This window comes from Sinocyclocheilus rhinocerous, unplaced genomic scaffold (genome assembly GCF_001515625.1).
Source record: "Sinocyclocheilus rhinocerous isolate Xijiao unplaced genomic scaffold, SAMN03320098_v1.1 scaffold885, whole genome shotgun sequence".
NCBI lineage: Eukaryota > Metazoa > Chordata > Actinopteri > Cypriniformes > Cyprinidae > Sinocyclocheilus > Sinocyclocheilus rhinocerous.
This window is the reverse complement of record NW_015630040.1, coordinates 420,521-434,536: the sequence shown is the minus strand read 5'-3', so window position 1 is coordinate 434,536 and position 14,016 is coordinate 420,521. Positions and strand designations below refer to the sequence as shown.

The 14,016-nt window shown below is 35.2% G+C and overlaps 1 protein-coding gene across 3 annotated transcripts in view; it reads left to right on the top strand.

Moving 5' to 3' along the window:
- Window positions 1-14,016, top strand: part of LOC107739854 (ras-specific guanine nucleotide-releasing factor RalGPS2-like) — an 83,923-nt gene that overhangs the window by 6,870 nt on the left and 63,037 nt on the right. For all 3 annotated transcript variants that reach the window (XM_016552070.1, XM_016552071.1, XM_016552069.1), the window contains exons 4-5: window positions 2,102-2,152; window positions 12,488-12,571. In XM_016552070.1, coding sequence (XP_016407556.1) covers window positions 2,102-2,152; window positions 12,488-12,571 — 135 coding nt within the window. The remainder of the gene's footprint in view (window positions 1-2,101; window positions 2,153-12,487; window positions 12,572-14,016) is intronic.

Below are 14,016 nucleotides of genomic sequence, written 5' to 3'. Positions count from 1 at the left end.
CCCCCCCCTCAATATTACATTTATCAAATAAAAATTGTACTTTAATCTGTACATTTTTTTTTGCAAGCCTGTTTCTGCCACGGAAAAAAAATAAATAATTATGACTGTCTATCTCACCATTCAGATTTTTATTTATTTATTTATTTTATTATTTTTATAATTTTTATTGCATTTTTGAGGGAAAAAAAAGTCAGAATTGTGAGATATGAACTCAAAATTCAGACTTTTATGTCTCGCAATTCTGAATTTCTTTTTCTTAATTCTGAGTTTACATATTGCAATTCTGTTTTAGTTTTTTGTTTTTTTTATTTCTGCCATGAAATAAAGAATAAAAAGATAATTGTGACTTCTTATCTCACAATTCTGACAAATTTTCTCACAATTGCAAGTTTCTATTCAAATTCTAACTTTATATCTCACAATTCTTACATTCTGTTTTTTTCCTCCTCCCCACCGTGGAATATATATAAAGGAAAAAAAAAAAGTATTTGTAACTTTTTCATCTCACAATTCTGACTTTTCATCTCAGCTTTCTAAGAATAAACATCAGTATTGTAAGACATATACTTGCAATTGTGCGAAAAAAGTCAGAATTTTGAGATAAAAGAATCACAATCACCTTTTTAAATTCATTTATTTTTTAATCCTGTAGTGGAATTTTTTTTCTTCCAGCCTAATGCTGAATACTAAAATAGTGTTTATATGTAAATCTGGGTGATTTTTAGCATCAGTTACTGTCAGCTTTATAATAATGAAAAACCTGAGCTGCTACGAAAGGCAAAATTCGATTGTAAATACTAGTCAGATGTCCAAAACCAAGCAAAGCTTTTATTAGCGGTGTAATAAATATGTGACATGTCTGATAGTGTCACCAGGGGACGCTCTCTGTGTTTCTAACCCCAGTATGCGAGTAAATGCGCTGACCTGATTCTGCACACGCCTGCTTGAAAGTGTCTTTATCTGGGGTACAGAGTTTCTTTCTGTGCTTTTATTTATTTATGGCCCAACCCATTAACCTATATACAGTATATCATCCCAGTCCCAGTCTCAAGCCTTGTGCTGAAGTGTGTTTTATTTATGTGCACACACACTCTCCACACGCACAACATTCATGCATCAGTCGAAAATGTCTTGTGAATGGCAACTGAGCAGTGGACAGAAGATGATATATTATTCATGTGTCTGTTAGAGTGTGTAGACCATTCACACGCTCTCATGTTAGGGTGGATAGTGAAGTCGACACAGAGTCTTGTTTCAAATAAGCCCAGAAATACAGAAACTCTCCTGTATTTCACAACATCTCAAAGATAACATCTATGTCACCTCTAGTAAAAACAGTACAGAAGAATTCCTAAGTGAAATACTTTCCTCTTAAAATTAAAAATGGGTGCCAACAGTGTCCTATAAAACATATGAAAGGCAAAATTCGATTGTAAATACTAGTCAGATGTCCAAAACCAAGCAAAGCTTTTATTAGCGGTGTAATAAATATGTGACATGTCTGATAGTGTCACCAGGGGACGCTCTCTGTGTTTCTAACCCCAGTATGCGAGTAAATGCGCTGACCTGATTCTGCACACGCCTGCTTGAAAGTGTCTTTATCTGGGGTACAGAGTTTCTTTCTGTGCTTTTATTTATTTATGGCCCAACCCATTAACCTATATACAGTACATCATCCCAGTCCCAGTCTCAAGCCTGTGCTGAAGTGTGTTTTATTTATGTGCACACACACTCTCCACACGCACAACATTCATGCATCAGTGGAAAATGTCTTGTGAATGGCAACTGAGCAGTGGACAGAAGATGATATATTATTCATGTGTCTGTTAGAGTGTGTAGACCATTCACACGCTCTCATGTTAGGGTGGATAGTGAAGTCGACACAGAGTCTTGTTTCAAATAAGCCCAGAAATACAGAAACTCTCCTGTATTTCACAACATCTCAAAGATAACATCTATGTCACCTCTAGTAAAAACAGTACAGAAGAATTCCTAAGTGAAATACTTTCCTCTTAAAATTAAAAATGGGTGCCAACAGTGTCCTATAAAACATATAAAGTTTTATGTTGTGTGCTGATCTGTCATCTGTGCTGTCCTGCAGGGTCAGATCACTCTCATGGATGCTCCAGTGTTCAAAGCCATCCAGCCTGAGGTAAGTCTATTGTTCATGATAGCACTGTGCTAACTTATGCACAGTGTCCAAATGTTACACTTTGCCACTCCTTCCAGTTGCAGGTGAATAAAGAAAATTTGCTGTGCATGGAAAAAAAAATTAGACCATGAAATGAGAGTTTGCATTGTTTTTATTAATATCATTGTTATTGTTGTTTTATTATTATCATTGTTTATATATATAAAAATATAGCGTGTATAGTATAGTATATGTAGTGTGTTTATGATTATGATGGAGTTATTTTTGATGTGTATATATATGTATATATGTATATTATTGTATTGTTATTTTTATAAAACATTGAAATGAGTCATGTATGATATGTATATTTTAATTGTATTATTTATTTTAGTGCTGGGCAACGATTAATCGCGAATAATCGCGTCCAAAATAAAAGTTTTTGTTTATATAGGAAATGTGTGTGTACTGTGTATATTTATTATATATTTTACAAATATTTACATGTGTATATATTTATATTCATATAATTTATATTATATATAAATATATTTAATATATAAACATAATATATTTTTCTTAAATATATGCATGCATATGTGTGTAATTATATATGCATAATAAATATACACAGTACACACACATGAATTATGTAAACAAAAACTTTTATTTTGGATGCGATTATTCGCGATTAATCGTTGCCCAGCACTAATTCATTCATTTATTTATTTCTAAATACATTTGCTCTCCTACAATTAGTCAATTCCCGATGGACAAAAACTTTTTTTCCTTTTTCCCCTCGTTCAATAGACGTTCTCACTCTGATATAGAAAAAAAGTTGGTCACAGTTTCCATTTCATGTTGACTTTAAAGTGTTGTCACATTAGAGACAGAAAAAAGAATAGATAAACCACTGATGGTAAAACTGTTCGCTTAGGGAAAGTTGTTGGAACATAGAAGATGTGCAAGTTGCAGCAGAAGGTTTTTTTTTTTTTGGTAGCTGGTTGTGTTCATGATTTGAATTGCTCACTTCACAAAGGTGAGGTCAGACTGCTCAAAACATGATGTTGCTATTACTAACACAGTTAGCAGCCAACTGGTGAGTAACTTTTTATTTACACGCCAAAGGCATTTTTTTCTCTTTTAGTGCAGAATGTTTATTTTGGTCAGGGTTTTATGAAGTCCCAAACCAAATTTGTTTGCGTGTGCAAATGTTTCCTTGGTTAAACTAGCTGAAATGGCAGAAAGCCATTGTTTTGTGTGATTCCTGTGTGACTGACTCACAGGGCTGCCGCTGACTGAAATATCATACTCGCACTGTCAGCCGTACACAGTGTGTTTAATTTGGACAAGTCCAGTGAAACCAGCCACTATTAACAAAATAGGCTGTGATATTTAGATCTGGTTTATGTGTGGCAGTTCCAGGGTTTCCCAGCAGAGGGCAGTAAGAGCACTGAAATGTTTCTGTTCTTCACGCTCTTCATCCACAGCTTCCATTGGACTGAGTAAAACATCCACACACACACCAGATCAAATATTACACGGAAATATTTTTTTTCTTAACATTATTTAGCCGTTTTTTTTTATTATTGAAATATTTGTGACAGACAGCACATTATAAAACGGATAGTTCCGGTCCTTGATTCTGATTGGTTGAGCCAAGTTCGAAGCTGTTGTAAATGACTCTACAAACATACACCTTTGTTTACATTTGTGTGTTGCTCGGCAACCACTTTGTTGGAACCACAACCGTTTCTGAGGAACTACATTGTTTAGCGGAAGAATACTGTTTTTATTAATATCATTACACTTTATTTGCTCTGTTTTATTTTGTGAAACCTTACTACGTATATGGAATAACCGTTTTTATAAAAGCAATAAGCCCCGTGAAGCCGTTGCCCGGCTTCTTGGGGCTTATTGCTTTATTTCATTACGGCAGAAGCATTATTTCGCTAGCAGCAGTATACTCAAGATGAGTCAGCCTCCATCGCTCAATAAAATGGCATCTGCCACAAAAACATAAAAATTCATAATAATTTTGTTTCAGATATGTTTGCCTTAGTGGATAAATAGATTGTTCACACAAAAACTCTAAATAAAAATTCTGTCATTTACTCACCCTCATATCGTCTCAAACATGCATGACTTTCTTCTGTTGACCATAAAAGATTTTTTATTTTTTTATTTTTTATTATTTTGTAAAATGCAAAATAAAGGCGACCAATACGGTTTGATTATCAACATTCTACAAACTATCTTACTAAAATGATGATGAGTAAATGATGCCAGACTTTTCATTTTTGGGTGAACTATCCTTTTGAATGTGAAGAATATTACACATGTGATGGCACATGGAGGGGGAAAAACTCTGTGATAAATGTCTATGATAGACCTGGCGACCGAAGCTTCTGTAGAAGAAACCCGCAGCTATATAGAGTACCAAATAAATGACTGTGGTTATTTTGCTTATTGACATCTGGGCCTTGGTCTCCACTCACTGCCCTCTATGTCGTCCTCTCCCTCTCTCTGCTCTTTGAACGATTTATTAGCGCAGGCATGTTTTATCCACTGTCTGTAAAGCTGGGCTTTCAGCCACACAGACTGTGATTTATAAAGCATTTGATGAGGCTACCACACATTGAATACTAATGTAGCGTTTGGGGCTTTTTTTTCTGACGACTGAGGGGGGGAACTAAATGTTATGTGATTTGTTTAATGCGTTTGTGGGAAATTATTGTGTCTGGCATTAATTTTTTTGTCATTATTTATGGTAATTACAGTAAATTGTGTGATTAGGTCTACCGTTTTCTGTCGTTGAACGGTTTGATTATGCAGCGGCGTTATTTGGCTTTGAGCAGTTTTTTGGATGCTTGCTTGGAGAGGAGAGAGTGAAATTGCAGGTCGCTTCTTTGGAAAGATGAGGGTCTGGTTCTCTGGAAGACGATACAGAACTAACCTCTGATTTTCAAAATGTCTGGGATTGATTTAGCCAAGCAGTTTAGCCAACATGCGTATCATTCGACAAATTATGTGTATAGATGATGGTTCTTTCAAAATGTTCTGGATCAGATCTGGCTTTCTGTCTCGTTTTGTGTGTATCTGGCAGTTTTAGTATTCTGTGGAAGGGATTTGTCGAAGGATTATTTGTGCTTTTTTTGAATCTGGCAGCACATCCATTTGTGTCGTTGTGTAACATGAGAGTAAAAGGCAGAGGGTGACGTAATATGAATGTGAATGTCAGGCTACTGCTTTATCATGCACTGTTGTTTCTGATATTACACATTGTAAAGTTTGTAGTGTCAGGACAAAAGGTAGTGTAGATGTATTCTTATTTTGACAAAAACAAATGGTTGTTCTGGTGGTGGCTGGGTTTAATTAAAAGATATTCAAAAGTTTGAATTATAAAGTTTTATGCCTGTAGTCAGAAGATGTTCACACTAATAATGTTCAGATTGAGTGTGTACAGAAGACCCGTCCATATGCAGCATGATCCTGTATGGCAGCAATATGAGCTCCTGGCTGTAATGCAGACCAGAGGCCTTTGTACATGCGTTAAAACACTAAAACTTCATGAAATGTCTTTTAGAGTGATGTGTAAAATTACATAACTTTTTCCAGCCTACATGCATGCAAACATCTCCGGTCTGTTCTCTGTACCACTCCATTGCCCTTTTTTTACAGGCACTTATAAGCACGCTCTGACCCACAGTGCCCTGGTGGAATGGAGAGGTTTGTTTGATTTGAGTGGAATAATGCAATTATATCAGTGAACTGGCAGTCCTGCCTGTTTTTTTCTATGTTATTATTGGTTTACTTTAATTAATTGTTTTTATCAGCTCTGCAAATGTTTCTAAAGATTTTTTGATGAAGTAGCTGTATTGAAACAGCTCGTGTTTCAGTAGACGTTGTTAAACTCATCGTAACAGAAGGGTCGACAGCAGTTCATTGAGTTTTCTATTGTCTGTGTGTTTTCGTGACAGTGAGTGTGTTTCTTTGCAGGGGAGGTTAGTTGTCTATGAGGCTGTGGAAGCAGGAGAGATTTCGAGCTCTGCTGAACTGAAATGAAGTGTGTGTGAGAGTGAGCGATAAAGAAGCAGAAGTGGTTCTTTGTTATTCAGTAGCATCTCCAATCTGAAGGTCACTTGGCCGCCTCACCGTCGGTGTGCAAAAATGAGAAATGTGTTTATAAGAACCAAAACAAGAAAAATAATGGGATTTATTTTATTTTTTTTTAAGAAATGGTTCACCCAACAAATGTTTTAAACATCTGTTGTTCCAAACCGGTTTGCATTTTTTTTTCTTTTTTCTGTGGAACAGAAACAGATATTTTCAAGAATGCACAGGCTGCTCTTTTCAATAGAATAAAAGCATAGAGGCTCTAAATAGGCATCACAAAAACATTAAAGTGGTTCATATGACTCATGCACTATATTGCACATATTCTGAAGCCATATTTGCTCTAGCTTTGTGAGTAATGGTGTTATTTTTGTATTATATATAAAGTATATATACTCTGTCAGTGTTTATCAGTATTTTAATTTTTGTAGAATAAAAGCATAGAGGCTCTAAATAGGCATCACAAAAACATTAAAGTGGTTCATATGACTCATGCACTATATTGCACATATTCTGAAGCCATATTTGCTCTAGCTTTGTGAGTAATGGTGTTATTTTTGTATTATATATAAAGTATATATACTCTGTCAGTGTTTATCAGTATTTTAATTTTTGTTTTATTTTTTTCCATTGTATTTTTATATTAATGTATAATATTTTTAATAGATTTGTTATATGTGTGTGTGTGTGTGTGTGTGTGTGTATATTAAATTTCAGTTTAAGTTAGGGCTGCTCGATTATGGCGAAAATCATAATCACGATTATTTTGGTTAATATTGTAATCACAGTTATTTACCTCTATTATGGGCCATATGACCAAAACTTTATATGAATGATTTATTTAGAGATAGCAATATATATCACATATATATTTTCTGTAAAAAAAGTTGCTATGACATCTATGTTTTAGATACCATACAAATCTACATCTACATTAGATACGAAATTTCACAAATCTTAATATCACAGCAAAATACTAGGGTAACTCATAAAAGCAAAAATGGTTGTTAATCATTGAAGGCCGTAATCGAAATCGAAACTTTATTTTGATTAATTGCACAGCTCTAGTTTAACCAGGTGCTAAATGCTCTGATATAGCACTGATTAGTAAATAAAAAAAATTCACCCAAAAATGAAAATGGAAATCAGGCCATGTTTCTTCATCAGAACAGATTGGGAGAAATGTAGCATTACATCACTTGCTCGCCAATGGATCCTCTGCAGTGAATGGGTGCCGTCAGAATGAGAGTCCAAACAGCTGATAAAAACATCACAATAATCCACAAGTAATCCACACGACTCCAGTCCATCAGTCTTAGGAACTGAGTTCTCTCACATTAAAATCCACAAACATACAAGTTAACTGTTTTAGATGAAGATTTGCTTGTAAATGGTGCTTAATCGGTGCATATTTCTCTCCTGATTCGGTCGAGATGACTTTTTCACGGGAGAATGCAATGTTATGGATTATGGACAACGGTTTGAAGATAAAAACATCTTGATGGATTGTTTCTCACAAACACACAGATTTTCACTTCATAAGACATTAACTGATGGACTGGAGTGGTGTGGATTACTTGTGGATTATTGTGATGTTTTTATCCGCTGTTTGGCTCTCATTCTGACGGCACCCATTCACTGCAGAGGATCCATTGGTGAGCAAGTGATGTAATGCTACATTTCTCCAAATCTGTTCTGATGACGAAACGACCTACATTTTTTACTGACCTGAGGGTGAGTACATTTTCAGCAAATTTTAATTTAATTTTATTCTCATTACTTGTTAGGATAAACATCCCAAGCAAATTAGGCCTATTATAAAAAATACATCATAAAAGAATAGTATTGAATATTATCTTATGAAAAAAAAAACCCGAATTATCCTAATTATTTTCCCCCACAATTTTGTAGTGAATTGGTCATTAAAACAACAGAGCAAGTGCATGTAAAAAAAATAAAAAATAAAAAAGTGTAAATGAAATGTAATGTATATGAAAAGGTGTAGCATATCACAGACAAATATCCATTTCTTGTAATGTGAAAACCTAATGGTTTTCAGGATTGCTGGGCCCTTGACCATGTTTTTTGCATTTCCTTTATAGCAGAACATGAAGACAGAGTGCTGGTTTTAACATAATCTCTCATGTTATGTATTATATCCATGTGTCAGGCTGACTGCCATGTGATCTGTGCAGCTAGATTATAATTGGCACACGTGTGTCTGCAGTGGTCTTTTCCGAGACCCTACCAGCATTCTTCATGATAGTACGTATGCAACATGTTGCTCCGTCGCAGCCAAAACGGGCCAGACTGAACGACAATGTGCGTCATAGCCATGAAGGCCAGAGAAACCCACTGGTTCCTCTGTTAATGCTTACAGACGCATTACAGTGCAACTAACAGGGACAGTTTTACAATTAAACATACATGTGCACCATTCATGTGGCTCTGTACAACCAAATTGATTAAAGATGCTGATCTATTATCCTTCAAAGCCAATGAAAGCGTCTCCTAAGGCAATCCTAGAAAAGAAAACCACAGGTTATCAAAGGCTAAATTAAAATCAGCATCTCTGCCGCATAAAAGTTAAAGGGATAGTTCATTCAAAAATAAAAGTTGTGTCATCAGTTTCTCACCCTCATGTCATTCCAAACCCAGTGGAACACAAAAAGGACAAGGTGTCCAAGCTGCTCTTTTTCATAGAATAAAGGTAATATAAAAATGACAAAAACCTCCATAAAAGTATTTCTGTATATATTGTGGCATAATTAATATTGAAACCAGGCTCTACATGTCTTCATCCAGCAAGTTTTCATTAGGAATGCTGATAAACATTTTTATGTTATGGCTGATAACCAGATAATATAAAATAATATTTGAATTAAATGAGATTTGAAAGTTGAAGATTTTCAGTTAAATTTAATTTTATATAGAAGAAATGTTTAGCTGCAGTTATTGCCGCAAAAGGGGTTCACACCAGATACTGAAATCAAATATTCACACACTTTTGCCACTGACAGATAAGTAACACTGGATCATTTTTCTCAATAAATAAATGACAAAGTTTGTCTCATTTGTTTGATTGAATTCTCTGTCAACTGTCAGGACTTTTGTGAAAATCTGATGTTCTTTTGGGTCATATTTTTGCAGAAATATATATATATAGTGTTGTTTGAAAGTTTGTGAACCCTTCAGAATATACGCAATACGCAATTTTCTACTCTTTTAGTCAATTCCAGCCTGTTCCTTACCAGTGTTGTTGTTCTTAACTAAATTAAAATTAAATATAAATAATAAATAAATAAATACTTCAAATCAGAAATATTGGCAACTACTAGTAAATACTACTAAATATTGGCAAGTTCTAACAAATAAAAATGACTAAAGCAACACACTTTTTGATTTCCAGCTCCCCTGTTTGTGTCTGATTTTGAGCTGTGGTTATGGGTGAGCTCCAGGTTTCCAGACTAGGTGATGATATTAAGGTTCAGCTAATGTAAAGTGACTTAATGTCGTATAAGGAATCCGACACAAGGCCAGTGTTTGACATACAGTTATTCATTGCCATCCCTGCCAAGCACTGGTTCCATTACTGTTCATCTCCCATTATCTTATTTGTGATTCCCAGCTGGTTAATTGAATACCTCCTGAAATGGTATTAGAACAGCCTTGTTTTGTTGTTTAAATTGGGAAAAATGTGGTTGAATATGCATTTAAATCCTTTTACAGCTATAAAGTTGCCAATTGATTTTGTGTTTAAGGCATGACAGGTTGTCCTGGTGTGTTTTAGTGAGCATCTGTGCAAATGCACTCACATAGATACATCAGTGCTGCTACATCTTAGAATTATGTTGCATTTTAGAGACAGTAAAGGCCTTTTCATGAGACATGAAAGAAAGGGAACATAAAACACAGCTATGATCCCCTTTCCATTGACTTCCCACTGCTTTAAAGACTTAAATATATAGCAGTGCTCCCTGTGAACAGAACTGACTTCCTCCTGTTTTTGTTTGAAGGTTTGAAATCTATGAAACTGAGAGTAACAGAGGATATTTGTTTCCCCATCAAACTACTTGTCTTTTTGCTTACCTTATTTCCTCCATGAGTTTCCCTGGGTTCATTGCTTTGTACATTATTCAATCTGTCACTGCCAGAATAAGACAGACGCAGTATTTGACGTCAGCCCACTGATGCTTTAGGCGGCTTTCTCTTCTTTAATCTAGTTTATGGTCATGGAAGTACTCTTCCAACTGCAGATTCAAATGCTTGGTTATTGCTTATTGCATGGTTACATTTTTGTGTATATTTTTTGTTTTGATTTGTTCTCATTTTTGTTTGTTTTTGTTATTTTTGCTTGTCTTGTATGTTGTTTTGTTTTGTCTCATTTTATTTTAGTTTGGTGTCTTGTGTTTTCTGTGTTGTTTTTGTTTTGTTTGGTTTTGTGTTTTGTCTTGTTTTATTTAGTTTGATGACTTGTGTTTTATTTTTGTGTTGTGCTTTTTGTTTTATCGTGTGTTTTATTTTGATTGGTGTCTTGTGTTTTGTTTTTGCATGTTGTGTTTTTGGTTTGGTTTCATGTTTTCTTGTTTTGAGCACTATCAACTGGTCTACTTTGCACCTTTTTCTTGCAAAAAAAAAAAACTCCCAATCAGACAGGAAGAGACCGTCTGACTAATCAACCTCATTTATTTATTTATTTTAGAAATAGGTAAATGTAAAATGGGACAACTCAAACAAAGCAGAAAATGCAGATGTGCCTAAGGATCTTCCTCATGTTTTCGTAAATCCAGCCGATTAGATTATGAGGCAGTTCTTGACATTTTAGTGTACAATATGATTTGTTTGTGGATGAGGTCCCTCTTTAGGGTTTACAGCCTGCATCTTTTTGGTTACCAGTTCAAATATTACTTAAGCTGCTACCCTTTGGAGCATTCAGTTAAATTTATAAAGTCATTGTTCAGTTCACTTCTACCTTAGTCTCAGAAATGCATTGCATCACAGAAGAAGAACGGAGATCTGCCATTAACCTTTTATTTTGTTCTCAGAGTGGGTAGCGATTGGTTTCATTATTTCTCAGTAGGTGATTTTCCTCATCACAGATTCTGAACTCTACACTAGGGGCTCGGATTTGTTGCACATGGAGAACTTGATTCAGCAGAAGGGATTTCATTGGCACATCTTGGTGGTCGTTGGTGCTGGAGACACAATGCAGAAAGCACACTTACTTAGCTCTGTGTGTGTTGGCTCGGATATCCACATCTGTGTTTGTGTATGTTGCTAAGCTGCTACCTCCAAAGGTTGCTGACTCATTAAGTCACTGTTTGCCAGTGTGACCTCATGAGAGATTGCGCTTGTGTTGGTGCCGGGTTTAAGTTAGGTACATTCCCGATGAACAGTCGTGGTGAATATGTTTGATGGTTAATTTCATTGTTCTTGAAGTCCTATCATGGAATCAGGCAGCTTTTCTCCCGTTACTGACAACTGTCGGGAATTAAATCTCTCTGTGTGGTTGAATGCATATCAGAGTTTGTTTTTGTGTTTTAATGGTGCTAACAGGTCGTTTGAAACCGATTTTCTACTGGAAAATGTCTGAGCGCTTGGTGTAATTATGTAACGCACGGTTGCATAATTATGGTCAGGAGTTTCCAAATGTGAATTTCCAAGCGTGGCCGATATGTCGTATATGAGACTGTCACGACGGCTTTACTCTTGGCACTTAGACGTTTCATAGACGACAGAACAGGTGGAGTTGAGTGTTCATGTTCGTGTTTTGGAGATTTAGCATGTCAGATTGATGTTTATCCAATGGTGTTGTTGCCAAATACACATTGTTAAATATTATTTTAAAAGCTTTTGCATTCTTGTTCAGTCAATCAGTCACGCCATGCGAGCGAGACAGAGGATCAACACAATTTTCAGATGATTGGCATCTGAGTCTGAGATGACTTCTGTGTTTGGATGCAAAATCAAGTGTACAAAGCGTGACGGACTGGGAAAGATTCAAACTTCTGCTGTCAGAGGCCATATTAATGATGTTTTCTAGGGTCACTGCTCATGAGTAATGCTCACCTTATTTCAGGTGTCCTGAGTTGATTTGTTTTTGGCATTGTAGACCATTCGCCGCCTCCTGCTGTGTTTGGTTGACTTGATTGTTTCTGTCCAGTTTCCCAATCTCAAACCAACTGGACTGTGAATTTTTTTTTTTACATGACTATTTTTGTTCTCTTGTTATTTTTTCAGGAGCTCTCTAGTTGTGGCTGGAACAAGAAGGAGAAACACAGTTCAGCACCCAACGCAGTGGCCTTCACACGACGCTTTAACCAGGTAAACTGTAGACACTTTTTGCTGTTGCCCCATTACTTGGATACAGACAGTGATTAATTATTGACTTGCAGCTCTGTCTGAGTAAGTGAGTGTAGATTATTACAAATTAAAATTAATTTAAGAATAAAGCACTTTGTCAAGGGTCAGTGGATTGTCAGGGGCATGGCTGTCATATTGTTGGCAAGTAAAAAAAAAAACATAAAGAGAGTTTAAATAACTTTTTTATTTTTTTATGACAGCAACTTATAAAGCAACACAAATTTGAACAAACAGTAATAACAAAGATTTAAAGAAACGTGTAATTCTTTGAGAATGAAGGGATTTGAAAAATATTAGGAAAAACAGCTTTTTATAAGGCAAATAAAGACAAATAAGGTAAACAAAATTAACAGACCATGTAGATGTTATTTTGTTACCTTTCCAATCCTTTGAAAAGCGAAATAAAAAGTTCAAATTAAAAAACAAACAAAAAACATACATTCACTACCGTCCAAAGGTTTGGGTTCGGTAAGATTATTATTATTATTATATATATATTTTTTTTAAGTTTATGTTCACCAAGACTGCATTTATTTGATCAAAAATATGGTAAAAAAAATAGTAATATTGTGAAATATTATTATAATTGAAAGTATCAGTTTTCTATTTTAATATATTTTAAAATATAATTTATTCCTGTGATTCAAAGCTAAATTTTTAGCATCATTACTCAAGTCTTCAGTGTCACATGATCCTTCAGAAGTTATTCAAATTTGCAGATTTGCTGCTTAAGAAACATTTCTTATTATGATCAAAAAACAGCTGTGCTGCTTGATATTTTTGCGGAAGCTGTGTCACTTTTTTTCAGGATTCTTTGAGTAGAAACTTCTAAAAAAGAACAGCGTTTATTTTAAATATATTTTGTAACAATGTAAAAGTCATTACAGTCACTTTTGATCAATTTAAGGCTGGAATACACCACACTATTTTTGCCCTTATTTTCTGCAGATTTACTGTCTGGAGAAGTTGACGCTGGTTGTCAAAAAAGAGCCAGTCTGCAGATTTGAGTTGACAGATTTCATAGAAAATCGTGTAGTGTATGATGGTCACAGACCTCAGACTTTAATTCTATCCAGTCTGAGGATTTCAAACATGTTTGATATTTTCAGCCAATTTAGAACACATTGTTTTCATTTGTCAAGCGTCTCCTAGCAACAAGGTTTCTGCATAAGGCTACGTTTACACGAGTGCATTTTCGTTTTAAAGCGCATAACTTTTGCTACGGTTACACCTGTCGTTTACACTACTCTCGAAAACGGAGACATTCGAAAACGCTGCAGACCCCGTTTTAGTTTGAAAACTCCGGGGTTGTGTTTCAGTGTAAACGGACCAAAACGGAGACTTTTGAAAACGATGCGCACATTCGCTCTGCGTATCCTTGACGACCGTGTAAACAATAACATCAT